Source organism: Octopus sinensis, linkage group LG7 (assembly GCF_006345805.1).
Source record: "Octopus sinensis linkage group LG7, ASM634580v1, whole genome shotgun sequence".
Lineage (NCBI taxonomy): Eukaryota > Metazoa > Mollusca > Cephalopoda > Octopoda > Octopodidae > Octopus > Octopus sinensis.
This window is the reverse complement of record NC_043003.1, coordinates 51,658,225-51,678,436: the sequence shown is the minus strand read 5'-3', so window position 1 is coordinate 51,678,436 and position 20,212 is coordinate 51,658,225. Positions and strand designations below refer to the sequence as shown.

Below are 20,212 nucleotides of genomic sequence, written 5' to 3'. Positions count from 1 at the left end.
ATAAACAAGAGCTTTGAACTCTTATCAGATTCATTAGCCTTGCCAGTGGCGATCAAGACACAGCAATGTCAACACAGGGTGTCCTAGAGTCCCTTGTGCTTATGAATCAAGTGTGTAGTAAACACACATTCTTCATAAAGAAGTTGTTCTGTGACAAAGCACAATTGTGATTAGCATATTCGCATTCAAACCTGCCAAAACATATTAAGAATAAATTTGCAGGTCATCATGTTATACACCTGTTTTTAAAGAAATTCTCCCCCAACACTGCCATATTACTACCTACTTGAACTTTACACTATTTGATGAATCAAATGCTTCAGAAAAAATACAATTTCAAAAGAAATTATGTATTTTGTGGTTTTCTGTGAACTTCAAGTTATCTGATACTCTTCGTAATGACTAATTTGTAGAATCATTGGTCCGTTGGACAAAAAGCTTTATTATATTTGCTCTGGTTCTTTACATTCTGAGTTCAAATTTTATCTTTCTTCCTTTTAGGGGTCATTAAAATGAGTACCAATGAAGTACTGGGGTCAATATAATCGACTGTTCCTTCGTCAACAAATTTCTAACCTGTAAAAAAAAATACCAAAATTATTTTTTGTACCTTATATAAGAAATTATTAGGACTGGATGGTTGTGTGGTTAAAATGTTCAGTTCACTACCACATACTCCTTGAGCCCATCTCTCCTCATGGAGCACAGGCTATTAATGACACATTACTACTGCTTTCAGTTCTGGGATGCCTTTTCTGCTTCTTTCTAGTTGGATCCCAGCTTTTTCAATTCTGCCTCAGTATCCTGTCTCATGTTACCCTGAAGGAAGGCCTTCCTCTCTCCGGTCTTGTTGGTTTTGAATTGCCATCGCTGCTTCTGTAATTTGTCTTTTTTTTTTAGGTAGGGGTGTTAGCCCTACACAAACTTGTTTTACTTATAGGAAAAGGTAGTTTATATTAGACTGACCTCTGTCCTTTGACCTGTCCAGCTTGGGAGGCCTTACCAAGAGCTTGCACTCCTCTGGCATTGCTCTTAGGGTCATTAACCCTTTAGTGTTTAAATTGACCATATCTGACTCAGCTATTCCAGTTATTTTACATTCAAACTGGTAAGATTCAGCCTCTTACGCCTTTCATTCAAGCATTCTTTCCCATAAACTGAGTGTATGTTTCGAGTCACTTCGGCTGCAGAGTTTCCTTTTTTGTACTCATAAAGCATTATGTGCCACAAATGCTCTTTGGATACTTCCATGTTAGAAAGGGTTTTAATCAAAGAAATTTTTATTTTATTATTCTGTAAAATAATATTTAATTAATTTAAATGTACACAAATGCATAAAAATAATTTTTAATTCCATTAGACATTCTAAAATACTATTAAATTTCATTAAATTTTAAAAAAGGTAAAATCAGACACAATTTATTGGATGACTTGATACTAACCCTTTGCCTCCAGATTTCAGTCTGTATGCCTATAGAAGAAAGGATTATTATTATAATTCAGTATCTAAGAGCTGATATCTAGTTTTTATTTCCATTAAGTATGACACCTTGGTTGGAATACTTTGCAACCAAATGCTCTTAGGTTCAATGCCACTGTGCCACACCTGAGCAAGTGTCTTCTACTCTGGCCTCAAGCCAACTAATGCCATGTAAGTGAATTTGGTAGTTGAAAACTGTGTTGAATCCTATCATATATGTTGAGAGAGAGAGAAAGAGAGACTGATGTATATGTGTGTGTCTGTGCTTAAATTTGTCCACCCCAATTATTGATTTATTTACATTCCTGTAACTTAGCAATTTGGCAAAAGAAATTCATTGAATAAGTACCAGGCTTAAAAAATAAGTATTGGTGTTGATTTGTTTAAGTAAATCTTTCAAGGCTGTGTCCCAAATAGGTTGTGACCTAAGGACTAAAACAAATAAGAGCACTCAGTGCAAACTTCTGCCAAAGCAACACCAATGTCCTCTCAGGGATTAGCCAGAGATGATTTTTAAATTGAGAATGTCTGAAATAAACTCAAGTGCTCTCACAAATGAGAATACTAAAAATGAACCCAACCACTCTCAAAAATTAAGTATAAAAAAAACGGAAAATAATCCAGAATCTTTATACAATACTGGATTGATCCCTAAGTCTAATCAGTTCATGCCAGTCACAAGGCCAAATATCTCTGAAAGTTTCATGTGAATCCATCCAGCGGTTCTTGAGATATCTTGTCCACGGACAAACAAATATGACTGAAAAACAATACTCCCACCTACGCTAAGGTGGAGGTAATAAAAGATAATAGATAGTTCAACAAAGCAGCTTAACCCGTTGGTATTTAAACCGGCCATAACTGGCCCAAATAGTCTACATATTTTATGTTCAGACCTGGATTCTCACACCTACCTTATAATGTCATTCTAAAACTAAACAATCATATCATTAATATCTTGAAGCTACAAGATAATGCATAATTAATTCAAAACAATATGAATAAGTAATTATTGCATTTGACAGAGAAATCTGAATGCATCCTTTAAGGATGCCTTAAACAACAAATGATGAAGCCTAATTATTTTCTGAGGCAATGACAAAAGAGCGAGATCTCTGGAGATATGCTGTGACTGCAAAGACATCACAAATAATGTGAGTTCATGGCTGTTTCCTGCACCAATTTCACATAGCCCCAGCCCATCAAAAGTACCTTGGATTACAGAACGACCTGCTGTGCTTACCTTGGATCGTAGAGTGATCTGCTGTGCTTGAGGAGACCTATTGTGTCAAGTACATCAACATCAGAATAAATATCAAATGGAAATTGTAGTTGTTATACCTGTGGCGGTGGTACGTAAAAAGCACCATCCTAATATGGCCGATGCCAGCGCCACCTTGACTGACTTCTGTGCCGGTGGCACGTAAAAAGCACCAACCGATTGTGGCTGCTGCCAGCCTCCCCTGGCACCTGTGCTGGTGGCACATAAAAAGCACCCACTTCACTCACAGAGTGGTTGGCGTTAGGAAGGGCATCCAGCTGTAGAAACACTGCCAGATCAGACTGGAGCCTGGTGCAGCCTCCTGGTTTCCTAGACCTCGGTCAAACCGTCCAACCCGTGCTAGCACAGAAAACAGACGTTAAACGACGACGACAATGACAATGATTTACAGTAATTTGTAGCATTGTCATTAGTCATTCAAATTACTGTGATATAGCCACATACACCTGTGACACTGTAAGTTGTTGTTATGTCCCTAGGTTCACTTTGTCCATCCACCCATCTTCTCTGCTTTCCCTGGGAGGGTTGGTGGGGTTGAGTCTTTCGGCACCTCCTCCGTAAAGTGCCTGCAGAAGCAACTGTCATTACACTTTCTGGTTGGATTTTCAAATGTGACCAGCTGAGATTATGGACATTATACAACCATCTTGTTCTAAGGTCTCCTGCCAGTTGGTTGGCTTGAAGAATCTGCCTTGTGATTCTTTCGTGTGATATTCTAATCACATTTCTATTGTATTAGAGATGTGGCCTCTCAATGTTAAGAAGTAGCAGTTTGATCTGGAGAGACTCCCTGATCTTTGAGCTATGCATCCTATCAAATAACATAACTCCAGAGGTCCCTTGAAAGAACCTTATTTTGGCTTCTTGTTTTTGCAATTGTACTCTTTCAGTCATTACCGGACATTAACTACCACAAGTGAGGATAGACACGGTAACCGACACAGTAACCATATTGAAGATAGCAAGTTTGGGTTTTTTTTTACCAACACTTGTCTTCTAAGAATCAGTTGCAGGAGCTGACACATTTCTATTTGTACCACCCCAAATTGCTGTAGTATCTTTAGTTACAGTCTGTGATAAATCAAAATTACTATGGTGCTGCTAGACATTTCATACTGAACCCATTCGCTTTTATCGGTCAAGTCAGAACCTTCTATGACAGTGAAATGAAAGCAAACAAAACTCCATACTGTACTACAACAACAGTATTTCCTATTGCACTGCCATTGGAGAAAATACCACTCCCTGCCATTTTCTATAGCACTATTATCACAGCAAATACCACTCCCTGGTGTGTCACTAATAGAGTATTTTTCTGATACTATTATCAGAAAAAAGAAAAGCACTACTACCATCACCACCACCACCACCACCACCACTACCATCACTTCAGCCAATGTTCAAAACAACCACTCAAAGAGCAAGTTCATTGGTACATCTCTTGCAACAGTGTGTACTATGTATATGGTGAGGAATAATTGTGCTTATAATATGAATAAAATTTATCATATATCTCAAGGGGAATTCATTGTGGTAATTTTGTTTAAATAAATATCACTACATTTAACCTAAAGGAATACATGCATGCACACACACACACACACAATGAGTAAGAATATGTGAAAAAAAAAAAAGGTATATAATAGATACAGACATTTATGTTCAGACTGGATTACATAACTAAAATCTAACATTGAATGAAGGAAGACTGATTACAGGTAAATAAAAGATACCTATATATATATGTATATATATATGTATATATATGTATATATATGGGTTTTTTCCTTGTGTAGCTTGTCCTGTAACTGTTTTTTTCGTTTTCTTGTTTTTTGTTTTTCGTTTTCTTGTTTTTGTTTTTTTGTTTTTCCCGTTTCTATGTCTTGTTGTGGTGTCCTGTACTCACGTACAATTATTTATATATGCATGTATATATACATGTAGATGTAGGTACGTACATATATGTTTGTATGTATGCATATATTTTTATTTATCACCTATATATATATATATATATATATATATATATAATGGGAGGCAAGGTTCACGATATCGGATGAATATCACCTTCTCCCATTAAAATTGTTCTTTGTGTTATTTCAGGCTCCAGCAGGCGAGGAAAGATGACTCAAGTGGAAATGAAAATTCACAACCAGTTTTATTTACATAGTTACACAGAAGTGAATATGTACTGAGATATCGAAAAGGAGATCCCACAGAGAGTAAGGGTCGGATGGAAGGCATTTAATGGCATAAGGGATGTGCTCAAGGTAAGGTTGGACAGGACCACCCACACCAACCTCAACAGTACAGTTCTACCTGCTATGTTATATGGTTGGGAAACATGGGCTACAACAAAGAGAGAAGAGCAGAGACTGGTAATGGCTCAAAGAGCCATGCAGAGGTCAATGCTTGGTATCTCGTTGAGAGAGCACATCAGTAGCGAGATTATCAGAACGAAGTCCAGCATGAGGGATGTCATCGTAGAGTATACACGCAGCAAGTTTAGATGGGCTGGACGTGTCGCCCAGCTCACCGATAATCGATGGACCCGTGCAGTTGTCAAGTGGTACCTGCAGAGCGGAAACGACCACCTGGAAGGCCTCCACGACGGTGGAGTTACGATTTCAGGGGGACTATTGGGATCACATGGATGAGAAAGGCACAATCCAGAGAGGAGTGGACATATATATATATACATACACACAAATATATATATATATACACAAATATATATATATCATCATCATCATCATCGTTTAACGTCCGTTTTCCATGCTAGCATGGGTTGGACGGTTCGACCGAGGTCTGGAAAGCCAGGAGGCTGCACCAGGCTCCAGTCTGATCTGGCAGTGTTTCTACAGCTTGATGCCCTTCCTAATGCCAACCACTCCATGGGTGTAGTGGGTGCTTTTTATGTGCCACTGGCACAGGTATCACAACTACAATTTCCATTTGAATTTTTGATGTTGATGTACTTGACTCAGTAGGTCTCCTCAAGCACAGTGTGTGTATATATATATCATCGTCATCATCACAGTGTGTGTATATATATCATTGTCATCATCACAGTGTGTGTGTATATATATATATATTATATATATATATATCATCGTCATCATTATTTAACGACCGCTTTCCATGCTAGCATGGGTTGGACGATTTGACTGAGGACTGGCAAACCAGATGGCTTTGCCAGGTTCCAATCTGATCTGGCAGAGCTTCCACAGCTGGATACCCTTCCTAATACCAGAAGCCAAGCAGTAATCCTACTCGGATGGAGCTGTTAACGCTCCACAGGCACGGGTGCCAGTCATCAAATTTGGTTCAATTTCGAGTTCACTTGCCCCATATATACATATATATATATATATATGTATATATATATATATATATACACATACATATACAAGATAACAGTATATATACAAGATAACAGTAAATGAATTGATTGCATCACAATCCTTAACATTTATGTATTAACTTTGTTGGGTACTTCACTTGCAGTATATTGGATATATGTTATCCCATGGAGGGTTGCATTTACAACCCCTATCTCAATTCGTATATATATATATTCTAGCAAAAACTGTCCAATGAACGGCAACGGGAAACTCAGAGTAACAGGTTTTGTTGAATTTTCTGCTGCTTTAAATAAAGTATATATATTTTGTTATATATATATATATATATATATATATATATATACATACATACATACATATATACATACATATACAAGGTTCCGGGTTCAGTCCCACTGCATGGCACCTTGGGCAAGTGTCTTCTACTATAGCCTCAGGCCGACCAAAGCCTTGTGAGTGGATTTGGTAGACGGAAACTGAAAGAAGCCCGTCGTATATATGTATATATATATATATGTGTGTGTGTGTGTCTGTGTTTGTCCCCTCCCAACATCGCTTGACAACCGATGCTGGTGTGTTTATGTCCCCATTACTAAGCGGTTCGGCAAAGAGGCCGATAGAATAAGTACTGGGCTTACAAAAGAATAAGACCCGGGGTCGAGTTGCTCGATTAAAGGCGGTGCTCCAGCATGGCCACAGTCAAATGACTGAAACAAGTAAAAGAGTATATATATATATATATAAATACACAATATATATATATATATATATATATATTATATATATATATATACACAAATATATATATATATATATATATATATATATATATATATATATTGACCTGCTCGCTTAGCCAGCGGGGTGGCATCATTCGAAGGCTAAAACAATGCGAACGCATTGTGACCAGCGATGTGTAACTACATCTGATAGATTGGTCGGTCACGTCACGTGATATATATATATATATATCGAATGATGCCACCCCGCTGCCTAAGCGAGCAGGCCAATATATATATATATCTTTTGTTTTTTCGTAAACTCTCTCCTATATATATATATATATATATATATATATATATATATATATATATATATATATAGGAGAGAGTTTACGAAAAAACAAAAGACGAAGACAGGTGGTGTACAAAACAAACAGATGTATTAGTATAACGCTCAGGAATAGAAAAAATCTTCTACGTTTCGAGCCTTATATATGTACATATTACTTATTAATCTCTCATTTCATATTACAGTATAAGTCCAGTCATCATATCTGAGGGCGGAGTAAAATATTTGGTGTGATATATATATATATATATATATACATGCATACATACACAAACATACACACTTATATATATAACAGTTTAATAGTGTTCCTAATTATATACATATCGCGGTTCACCTATCGCGGTTTACTATTTAAGCTTACATCAATTCCTCCATGGTGTTGTTTTGCATTTATAAAATAATAAATATACACAAATTATAAAATAATAAAAAAATATATATATATAGTACAGTACTGTTTCTATTTCGCAGATTTTCACCTATTGCAGTGTGGTTTTGGAATGTAACACCTGAACACCCGCAATAGTCAAGGGATTACTGTAATAACTGTTTTATTGTGTTCCCATTATATAATGAACATATCCTACTATATAATGAATTGATACCTAACACACTCACTTTACAACAGATTAACACACAAATTCCCCACTACATGGTGAGTTAATACCCCTCTCCACTTATAAATGTACTTATACACAAATCCCCACTATCTAATCAAGCTCCATTCAATTTAAATTGAGAGGCATTGAAATAAAATATATTTTGATTGGACTAACGATATGTACCTATTTATGTATGTGCATTTGTCTGTTAGTCTGTTTACACATTAAGCATACATTGGTATTTGAGAAAGAGAGAGAGAGAGAGAGAAAGGGAGGGAGAGGATGAGATCTATACTGCCAAATACATGTGTATTTACATCACCATATGCAAACACTCAAATACTTACAAATGATTTAAAACATCACACACATACACACAAATCTACATCACAACACTATGCAATAACTGGATTGTAACCGCAGCGAGATTACTGTCTTAAATAGTATTATATAATTCATTGCTAACATAATTAGCCACTGACTCCTGATATTTCATTACAAAACAAAGATTAATAAAGATTTCATATATCTGATGACATCTTCAGTTAGCCAATGGTGCTGCCAAAGAACTAGTTTAGGTCTACATGTGTCTTTGCAATTTCCAATGATTTATACTATAAATAGTAGTTCATCTGGTGCACTCATTCTTTGAAAGCAACATGCACGTGCACACACACACATTACCCCCTTTTATATTTTACTTGTTTCAGTCATTAGACTGTGGCTATCTAGGACACCTCCTTGAAGAGTTTTTAGTCAAATGAATTTACCCAGTACCTTTTCTTCTTTTATGTTAAGCCTAGTATTCTTATTCTCTTGGTTTCTTCTTTCCAAACCACTAAGTTACAGGGACATAAACACACACCAACACTGATTGTGAAGTGGTGGTGGTGATGGGACAAACAAACAAACACACACATGGCAGTTTCTTTCAGTTTCCATCTACCAAGTCCACTCACAAGGCTTTGGTCTACTCAAGGATGTAGTAGAAGACACTTGCCCAAGATGCCACACTGTCGGACTGAACCCAGAACCATGTGGTTAGGAAGCAAGCTTCTTATTTCTTTACTGCCCACAAGGGGCTACACACAGAGGAGACAAACAAGGACAGACAAAGGGATTAAGTCAATTATATCGACCCCAGTGCGTAACTGGTACTTATACTTATTTAATTGACCCTGAAAGGATGAAAGACAAAGTCGACCTCGGTGGAATTTAAACTCAGAACGTAGTGGCAGACGAAATATCACTAAGCATTTCACCCAGTGTGCTAACAATTCTGCTAGCTTGCCATCCTTACCACACAGATACGTGTGTGTGTGTGTGTGTGGGGGGCAGGTATTTTAAATCCTGGCAGGAACCTTATCAGCATTCTGAAACAATTCAGATCTGGCTAACCACATTGAATGATGAGGAACGTTCAGAATCATTTAAGATAAACAATTAAACTATACTTCACTCAACAGGTAAATACCAAATTCTCTTCATTGAATTTCATGCAGCATATAGAGTCTGTAATCAAGACATCACAAAGAAGAATGGAGAATTTTACATCTTCAAAATATATTTGTTAAAGTATTATTTTCATCAAATCAATTCGCTTCACCCAGTTATATGGGTAACACCTTGAATAAAGCTGCATAGGAATGTCAACCTTTGGATGACTGTATATTGCAATTGATTTAGTATACACTACGAACCGAGATAATAGTCCATGATGACTTTTTTAGATCTTCTAAATAACTACCCAAAGGATTTTGAAGAAAATTTACATGATAGTACAGTACACTATTTTTGGTTTGTATACAAAATTTATCATATGTAGCTATCTTTGTTTTCATATTATTTTGCATACTTATTTTTCAGGTGTGAAACGATAATAGTCCTAGTATAAGAATTTACTGTTTTGATCACTTATAAGGATAGAAATACCAAGAACAATTATTTTAAATAATTCATATGACACAAATGTGTCATTGAACAACAGAATACATAAATAACATATTCACAGAAGCTTTGACTCTATGATTAGTGTTTGGTGTATAAACCATTTTGTTTGATGACCTCACAAATGAGGTTATTAATGGATTCAGTCAGTGTTTTGATAGTAGAAGGTAGGACTGCCTTAGCAGAGTCTTGTATTGCCTTCCAAAATGTTTCCTTAGATGTGTACTGCTTGCCATTCTGGTAGATCTCATGTTTGACAAAGCTCCAGAGGTTCTCGATAGGATTCAAATCTGGAGAACAGGCTGGCCACTTCATTAAAGTTTCTTTTTTGAATCCCAATGAGGAGAGAGGACTTCTTTAGTTCTCTTAGCAGTATGTGGTGGAGCCTTATCATGCATAAAAATAACCTTGCTAAGCTCAGATAATGGGAGCTCATCCAGCCAGTCAGTTAGGACATCCCTATGTGATAGCATTAATCTTCATACCTTCTGGCACTTTAAATGGACCAATCATTCTGTCTCCCATGATTCCAGTCCAAAACATGACTCCACCACCTCCTTGCTGCTGGTGCAAATGCATGTGAGCAGGGTTGTCCTAAAACACCCATCCCTTAGCCCAACCATCAGGCGCATCTGGTGTGGCTCGGCACTCATCAATGAACAAAATATGCTTGACATCAGTCTTCATATACATTTTATCCCATTCTAACCAAGCTTTTTTGTGTTTGGGAGTCAATGGAGGCTTGCACGCAGGTTTCTTCTCTTTTGCAAAGCTACCAATTACTTTATTTCTGGTTGTTTTGGAGACATTTTCAATGCTAGCGTCTGCAAATAAAGCTTTACTAGTACATCCAGGATTTTTAAGTAAGAATCGCTTGAAATGGGAAATGTCTCACACTGTGACTGTTCGGGACTTGTCTTTGCCATTGTGCTCATTCCAATACTTGGGATTTTTTAAATATCTGCGAATTGTTTTCACATGACGACCTAGTTTCTTGGCCACTTCATCTGCAAACTTGCCTTAACCTATTTCTTTTATAACCTAGTTCCTCTCATAATCTGTAAGATCTTTTCCATGCCCCATCTTTTGAAATCAATATTAGGACTATTAATTCTGTTCACCTGAAAAAGAAAATTGTTGATTAATACAAAAACTTAAAAAGCTGCAAATACTAAACTTTGTATACAAACCAAAAATAGTGTACTGTACTATTATGTAAGTTTTCTTCAAAATCCTTCAGGTAGTTATTTAGAAAATCTAAAAATCATCAAGGACTGTTATCTCAGTTTGCAGTGTAAATCTACTAAATGCATATAACTGTTACATCAAAGGACAGTAATACACTTATCCAGCAGAAATACAAGTCAGATTAGAAATTGAGGAAAATAATACCTTAATAAGTAAATTTTGAAAATATATAATTCTTCATTCTTCTTTATAGCAGCTGACGTATGTTTACCTTTGCTATCGTGTACTTTATCTCTTGAGGTGTGTGCACTTGCCGTCCCATGTACAGAATAACTTGTACATATCATATGATAAATAGCTTCACATAGTTCGTTTTCATAAACTGGTATACGTAAATGTAAGACACTATGTTATTGTAACAATGACCGTAAATAGACATGAGCTCATTGGCACTTGTGTTTGTGTGGCCTCATTAGATAAAAAAACTGGAGCAGTGTCTTGCATGCTTCAAGTAATACCAGCGTCAAGGGGTTAATCAAAGTGTATGGTGTTATATATCCATTATGGCTGATCTTACCAATCAGTTTTACACTGGGGGTTCAACAGAGTGTTGGGTCCAATTGGTAAGATTGGCTGTACTGGATATATATTAGGTTGTACAGAAAGTTTTGAGCATATTTCAATTTGCAAAAAGGGATATAAATAATTGATCTTTCAATAAATTTTATTCAATGAAATAATTTCCTTTGTTATTAATGACCTTTTCCCATCTATCAGAAAATTTAAATATTTCATCAGCATAAAATTTGACTAGTTTTGAAGAAAAAATGTTATTTAGATGCATTTTGACACCATTTAATTTGTTAAATGTTTTTCCTTGCAATGAGTTCTGTAGAGACAAAAACAAGTGGTAGTTGGATAGCACAATATCAGAAAAATATAGTGGATGGGGTAAGAGATCCCAGCTAAGTTCATGAAACTTTGGGCAGCCAAAGTCACATTAGGTCAGGCATTGTCTTATTGGAAAAATACCCCTTTCCTGTTGGCAATCTCTGGCCTCAATTCCTTGATTTATTTGTTCAAATTAGCCAGCTAACAACAGTACACAGCAGAATTAATGGTCTGGTTTTGTGGAAGAAGCTCATAATAAATATTGTCTTTATGATCCCACCAAACATAAAGCATAGCCCTTTTGGCATGGATATGCATCTTTGGTTGCTGTTTTGGGGGATCCTTATGCAAACTCCAGGATCTTTTTCACTATGTTTTCATACACCATCCATTTTTCATCTCCAGTAACAAGTTGTTTCAAAAAAAGCTATGCTTTCATTCTGTTTCAATAGCATATCACAAATAGAATACTAATCCAAACAATTCATTTCTGAGAGTTTGTGAGGGACCCCTACATTATAACGAGAAATGTATCCTAGCTTCATTAGGTGTTCATGATCTATACTTTTAGAAACTTCCAACTCCTTTGCAAGTTCTCTAGTCATGATATTTGAGTTTTCTTTTGTCTTCAAACCATCTTTATCCCAATTTTGAAGGTCTTCCACTGTGACTGTCATCTTCCAAGCTAAACTTTCCAGCTTTAAATTTTGCAAACCAACTTTGATCAGTTGATTCACCTATAGCATCATCACTATAAACTTCACAAATGTTTTTGCGAGTTTTTGTAGCATTTTCTCCTTTTTTAAAAAAGAAAAGCTTTACAACATGAATATGAAATTTTTGGTTATCCATTTCATATGTCAGTAAAGGGTTGCCTGAAAGAAAAATAAATCTAATTTTTGTCAGGAACAAAGAGATGCCCTACCACTTCAAGCAACACCAAAGCGTTAAAAGATTTAGCTTAAAAACACTCTGAACTTTTCAGACAACTTAATACTGTACACTTCAATTAATACATATATAGGAGTGGTTGTGTGGTAAGAAGCTTGCTTCTCAACTACATGGTTCCAGGTTCAGTTCCACTATGTGGTACCTTGAGCAAGTGTCTTCTATAGCCTTGGGCTGACCAAACCTTTTGAGTGGATTTGGTCAACAGACACTGAAAGAAGCCCATCATATATATATATATATATATATATATATATATATATATATATATATATATACATCAACATCAACAGCAATATCAAAATCAAATCAAATGGAAATTGTAGCTGTGAGCCCAATGCTGGTAGCATGTAAAAAGCACGATCCGAACGTAGCCAATGCCAGTGCTGCTTTGACTGGCTTCTATGCTGGTGGCACATAAAAAACAGCCACTACACTCTCAGAGTGCTTGGCGTTATGAAGGACATCCAGCTGTAGAAACACTGCCAGATCAGATTGGGGTCTGGTGCAGCCTCCTGGCTTCCCAGACCCCAGTCGAACCGTCCAACCCATGCCAGCATGGAAAATGGACGTTAAATGATGATGATGTTGAGATATATATATTTGTGTATCTGTGTTCATTCCTTACCATTGCTTCATGACCGATGTCGGTATGTTTACATTGCCGTAACTTAGCAGTTTGGCAAAAGATACTGATACAATTAGTACTAGACTTACAAAGAATAAGAACTGGGGTCGATTTGTTTGACTAAAGGTGGTGCTCCAACATAACTGCAGTCAAATGACTGAAGCAAGTAAAAGAATAAAAGAATATATCTATATATATATATATATATAATAATACTAGGGAATATTATTCCAAAACTTACCGGGAAAAGTTAAATTCAACAATTTTAAATCAAATTTCACAATATATAATATATGTATATAATTTAGAGAAAAACCACTATTAAACAATTCAATAAAGAAATATGTTATTTACACCATAGAGAAAACATATTCTATAAAAAAACCTTATTTTAAGTCAATAAAGTACAATAAATAGTAAATAGTAGTAGTTCAATTTAATTTTGAATCGAATTGATTTTATTATTATTATCTATTTGAAAATATACCCATGAAATGTGCGTAGTCTTTTTATTACTATTTACTATTTATTGTATTTTATTGATTTAAAATAAGTTTTTTTTATAGTATATGTTTTCAATATGGTGTGAATAACATCTGTCTTTATTGAATTGTTTAATAGTGGTTTTTCTCTAAATTATATACATACATATATATATATATATATATAGTCAATAATGTAGTCTGCAGATATTATATATATATATATACTCGCAGGCGCGCGCACGCACGTGCTTGCGCCGGCTCGCGCACGCATACGCTCCGCAGGCACCTCGCTCTTGGAACCGACAAGACCTCCCGCCCGTTCCTGGGACCGTCGCGTGTCATTGGGTTTTCCCACGCCCGCCTCCGCGTGACCACTCTTCCATCTTCCCCTCAGCTGGAGTCCTTTTTCCTTAAACCCCCCCCCCTTTTTCGTTACACACACGCGCACACATATACACACATTGCTTAAATATATACATTACTCTTACACACATTCAATCTACTCGCCATTTATACCACCACGACACTGGACACACACACACACTACTACTCAACACACGCTGGCACGCTACATACGCCCCCAACCCTTCCCCTCCCTCCCTTCCTCCTTCCTTCTTTTTCTTACTACTGACCTTTGTCTGCTAAGCTGACCACTGTCTCGCCCTACCTCACACGCCTACACACAGACGCACACACTAACACACACATATATATTTTTTTGTTTTTTCATCTCGCCTCACACACACACATACACACACGCACACGCACACACTCACACATACACACACATCTGTTGCGTTACCAACCTTGTCTCCACTCTTTTGCCTTTAAAAAACCCACTTTGCTCTGTTTTCGTCAACATCCGCCTTTCACCATGTGCAACTCGTAAACACCAGTCGTCTTTTTTCTCTTTCCCTGTTGCCCGCTCTGGGATCTTTCTTTCCTCTCTCTTCCTTCTTTATGTTTCCGACGAAGAGCTCCACTCGAAACGTCATACCTCCCTGCTTCCTTTTCCTGAGCGCCTATTAATAATAATACTGTAATTGTTCCATTGTTGTTGTTTTTTTGTTTCCCGTTTGGATTAAAATTATATATATATAGTCAATAATATAGTCTGCAGATATACTGTAAATGGTTTTATATATATATACACACATACACACTCTCTCTTTACTCTTTTACTTGTTTCAATCATTTGACTGTGGCCATGCTGGAGCACCGCCTTTAGTCGAGCAAACCGCCCCCCGGACTTATTCATTGTAAGCCTAGCACTTATTCTATCGGTCTCTTTTGCTGAACCACTAAGTTACAGGGACGTAAACACACCAGCATCAGTTGTCAAGCAATGTTGGGGTGACAAGCACAGACACACAAACATATACACACACATACATATAGATATGTATATATATATATACAACGGGCTTCTTTCAGTTTCCATCTACCAAATCCACTCACAAGGGTTTGGTCAGCCCAAGGCTATTGTAGAAGACACTTGCCCAAGGTGCCATGCAGTGGAACCGAACCCGGAACCATGTGGTTGGGTAAGCAAGCTACTTACCACACAGCCACTCCTGTGCCAATATATATATATAATGCTTTTCAGATTAATTAAACCCCTGTCTGTATGGTAGTATTTATGTTTGTAGGTATGTATGTGAGTGCATGTGTGTATATAGATATATGTAAATATTTTCTCGAGTATTTTCCTCCTAGTTGCAAATGTTTGGTGAGCTTACACGAGAGTGTTGTACGGGTCTGTCCAATGTAACATTTCATGTCATGAATTTTTGCAGCTTTCAGTTTTATAGTCAAATTTATAGATCATATTTGTCATCTGCAGTTTGTTTTTAGGTCCACATGTTTCTGGTGTGTTAATGATAAAGAGTTTTTCGGTTTTATAAAATTTAATATGAAAATAGAAAATTAATTATGGAAACTATTCTAATTTCACAATACAATGCCTAAATTACAAATCAAAGACACATCAAAAAAATAACATATGGCTATTGAAGTTAAAATATAAAAAAAACAAAAAACTTAGCAGTCAGAATTTGACTGCAACATTTGACTGTTGATGCATAATGTTAACAGACAAAAGTACCTTTGATGGGAAAGTCTACACAGATTCAGTAAGTATGTAAGTTTGTAATATGACTATGAATGTCTAGAAACATCAGATGTGAATTTATGAACTCTGCTGTTCCAAACAAATTGTAAAAAGCCAATAGAAAATATGAAAGATGCAAAATAAAGAAGATAAAACCTTGAATTAGCATGGATGTCATAACAATTTCTTGTTGAATTAAAAGGGGCCACGGCCAGAATAAGGTTGAGAAACACTGGTTTAAATTATATCTATTTATTAGCTTAAATATATACATATATACATAGGCACAAGCATGGCTGTATGATAAGAAGCTTACTTCTGAACCACATGGTTTCGGGTTCAATCCTACTGTGTGGCATCTTAGGCCCATGTACAATTGCTTCAGTCCGATCAAAGCCTTTTGAGTGGATTTGGTAGATGGAAACTGGAAGAAGCCCATTGTATATATATATATATATATATATGTATGTATATATTTATATTTATGTATGCGTATTTGTGTCTGTGTTTGTCCCCCATCGCTACTTGACAACTGGTGTTGGTATATTTACATCCCCATAAATTAGTGGTTCAGCATATAAGGCCATTAGAATAAGTACTAGGCTTAAAAAACGTCCTGGAATCAAAACTCTTCAAGGTGGTGCTCCAAAATGGCCACAGTCAAATGACTGAAACAAGTAATAGAACTGAGGTGGACACACCCTGGCATGCGTGCCAAACATGGCACTCCAATAATTTGTTTCTAGCATGCGAAACCCTCTCTCCCTCCATTTAATGACTTTCTCTTAATGATATATAGCGACTTTTTATTGCTCAGATACATTTTAAATTGCAAATTAGACCTACCTTTATTTAATGATCCCCTCCCAGACCGAATCAGTGTTTTGGTTTCAGCCTCCGCAACTGGTATTCGTTGACAAGACAACCACCTCACCTACTTATTCAAAATTTCTCTCGATGTGTGCTACAGCAGTGACATCATCATTATGCTGTTTTCTTGCAGAATGAGGTAGAATCTGTGTATAAAGGATTGAAAATGTACAACAATGATCGACGGCTTAGCTGAGGTTTGGTTCTGAAACGGTTTGTTGAATGCTTAAATGAGATAAAGCTCTTTTTGAATAGCCAGCATGTTTCTTATCAAGAATTGTCTGACATCATGTGGATTTGTAAACTGGTGGGTTTTTTTCAGATTTTTATGACCATTTGAATGACTTGAATGTTAAATTACAGGGCTCTGGTACGACACTTGATGTTATGTTTGGTTACATAAAGGCTTTTGAAATGAAACTAGAAGCTTTTAAGAGGGATGTGAACAATGAGAGATTTAGATACTTCCCAAACATAAAGAGGTACATCAGTGCTCTCTCAAAAGATGACAGAACAGAGTGCCAGTGTCTTCAAAACCTGTTTGTAAACATTATCGAGTCAACTATTGAGCAGTTTTTTACAAGGTTTGCTAAATTCGGGGAACTGGAAGAGACAGCAAAATTCATGAAGTTTCCAAACATTATCAAACTGGAAGAATTACAAATGTTTTCATGGATAGACATGGTTGATATTGAAATGCAGTTGATTGAATTTCAAAGTAGCTCAGTTTGGAAGCAAAAGTTTATTGACCTTAGAGTTGACTTAGAAAATATTGAAAAAAAGTGATTAGAGACTGGAGTACCAGAGAAGAGCGTGGAAAACAAATTATTAAGGACTCGGAATGCCATTCCAGAAAATTTTTCCAGTTTAAAAAACTTTGCAACAGCACTAATATCCATGTTTTCATCAACGTATACCTGTGAATCCTTGTTCTCAGTGATGAACTATATTAAGTCTTATAATAGAAGTAACCTGACAGATGAAACTAGTAGTGCATGCATATCTCTGAAGGTTACAAAGTATAAACCTGATACAAAATCTCTGTTATCAGTGATGCAGCATCAGAAGTCCCACTGATAATACTGTATGTACATACATGTATATCGAAAGCAGTCAGCAAGTGTTCTGTCAAACTGGTATTTCATCTGACTGATATTTTCTTTTGAAAGTGGCAAAGGCTGTCTGCAACTTTTCTGCTGGACTGATATTTTATTGGATGTTTTCTTTTGAAAGTAGTAAAGGTTCATTGTTGTTTTGATGTAACTTTGAAGGTGAATAAATACATTTCCCATCATTATATAATGTTTTACTACTCCATGGTGATTTTTTTATCATTTATTAAAAAAGTTCTTAACATACATACATATAGGCATAGGAGTGGCTGTGTGGTAAGTAGCTTGCTTACCAACCACATGGTTCCAGGTTCACTCCCACTGTGTGGCACCTTGGGCAAGTGCCTTCTACTATAGCCTCAGGCTGACCAAAGCCTTGTGAGTGGATTTAGTATACGGAAACTGAAAGAAGCGCATCATATATATGTATATATATATATATATATATGTGTGTGTGTGTTTGTATGTTTGTGTTTGTCACCCTAACATCGCTTGACAACCGATGCTGGTGTGTTTATGTTTGGCAAAAGAGACCGATAGAATAAGTACTAGGCTTACAAAGAATAAGTCCTAGGGTCGATTTCCTCAACTAAAGGCAGTGCTCCAGCATGGCCACAGTCAAATGACTAAAACAAGTAAAAGAGATACACTTTCTTAAGAGATATCAGGTAGCCTAATATGTTCTCAAAAAAACTTACTTGGCACATGGATGAATTTTGTGTCAGAGATTTTGCCACTTTTGGCACATTCTCTCAAAAAGGTGGCCAACCCCTGTAATAGAATAATAGAATAGGATATATATTTTTTGCCCTTTATGAAAAATCTGCCAAAATATTGTTTGCTCTGTAGTGTACCATACATACACTAATCTTCCTAAAAGGCCTTCAATGACCTCTGCCCTACTCACTTGCTTACTGAATATTCTTTCTATTTTATTTTATTATTATTTTTTTGTTTTTTGTTTTAGATTTCAACATTTATGAAAATATCAGAATCGACAATCTTTTAACAACTCCAATGCTAACTACTGCATCAATTTCTGCACCAACTCCTATTCCAACTACATCAACTACTACATCCACTACTACACCAGCTACTGCATCAAATGCATCAACAACACCAACTGGTGACTATCCTTCCCTTTCAAACAGGACTTCCACCACACAGCCAAATGTCTACATCACAAGGACATCATCTGGCCAGATTTCTGATACAGGTAAGCAAACTAAAGCTGCTGCTGCTGCCTACATGCTACTTTTTCTTTTGTGCTATCCCTTTAAATGAGGTCTGTTTTTAGAGAGAGAGAGAGGGGGTAAGAGAGAGAGAGAGAAAGAGAGAGTGAGAGAGAGAGTGTGTGTGTGTGTGAAAATTATTGATAGGCTGTACATGTGTGTGGCACAAGGTGACAAGCTGGCAGAATCATTAGCACGCTGGCAAAACGTTCAGCAGCATTTCATCCATCTTTAAGTTCTGAGTTCAAATTTTGCCAAGGTCGACTTTACTTTTCATCCTTTCGAGGTCCAATAAAATGAGTACCAACTGAGTACTGGGGTGTCAATGTTATCGATTTACCTGTGCCCCTCCCCTCACCGGAAATTGCTAGTCTTGTGCCAAAATTTGAAACCAGTGAAAGAGTGATACAAATAGATAACATTCTTTGCTACTCTAGGCACAAGGTCCGAAACTTTTGGGGAGTGGGAGGGGAGCAGTTAATTAGATTGACTCCAGTATGCAACTGGTACTTAATTTATCGACCCCGAAAGGATGAAAGGCAAAGTCAACCTCAGCAGAATTTGAATTCAGAATGTAACAACAGATGAAATACCTATTTCTTTACTGCCCACAAGGGGCTACACACAGAGGGGACAAACAAGGAAAGACAAAGGGATTAAGTCGATTATATCGACCCTAGTACATAACTGGTACTTATTTAATCGATCCCAAAAGGATGAAAGGCAAAGTTGACCTCAGTGGAATTTGAACTCAGAACGTAACGGCAGACGAAATACCACTGAGCATTTCGCCCAGCATGCTAACGTTTGTACCAGCTTGCCACCTTACACTAGATAATATTGATATAACAGTATTATATTTCAACAGGTGTGTTGCTTCACCTGTCACCTAAACCCCATGGCTAGGTGAGGATCCAGGCATACAGTTTTTGCAAATTCTCCCCACCACTATTACTGCTGCCACTGCTGCTGCTTCTACTACTATCATCAACAATAAT

General features: G+C 36.6%; 1 protein-coding gene across 2 annotated transcripts in view; it reads left to right on the top strand.

Annotated features, from left to right (window-relative positions):
- LOC115214407 overlaps window positions 1-20,212 on the top strand; it is a 54,124-nt gene that overhangs the window by 23,756 nt on the left and 10,156 nt on the right. Inside the window, exon 3 of one of the 2 annotated variants that reach the window (XM_029783602.2) lies at window positions 18,950-19,198. In XM_029783602.2, coding sequence (XP_029639462.1) covers window positions 18,950-19,198 — 249 coding nt within the window. Of the gene's footprint in view, window positions 1-18,949; window positions 19,199-20,212 lie in introns of those variants that run through there. The other variant, XM_036504762.1, reaches the window with a different exon arrangement.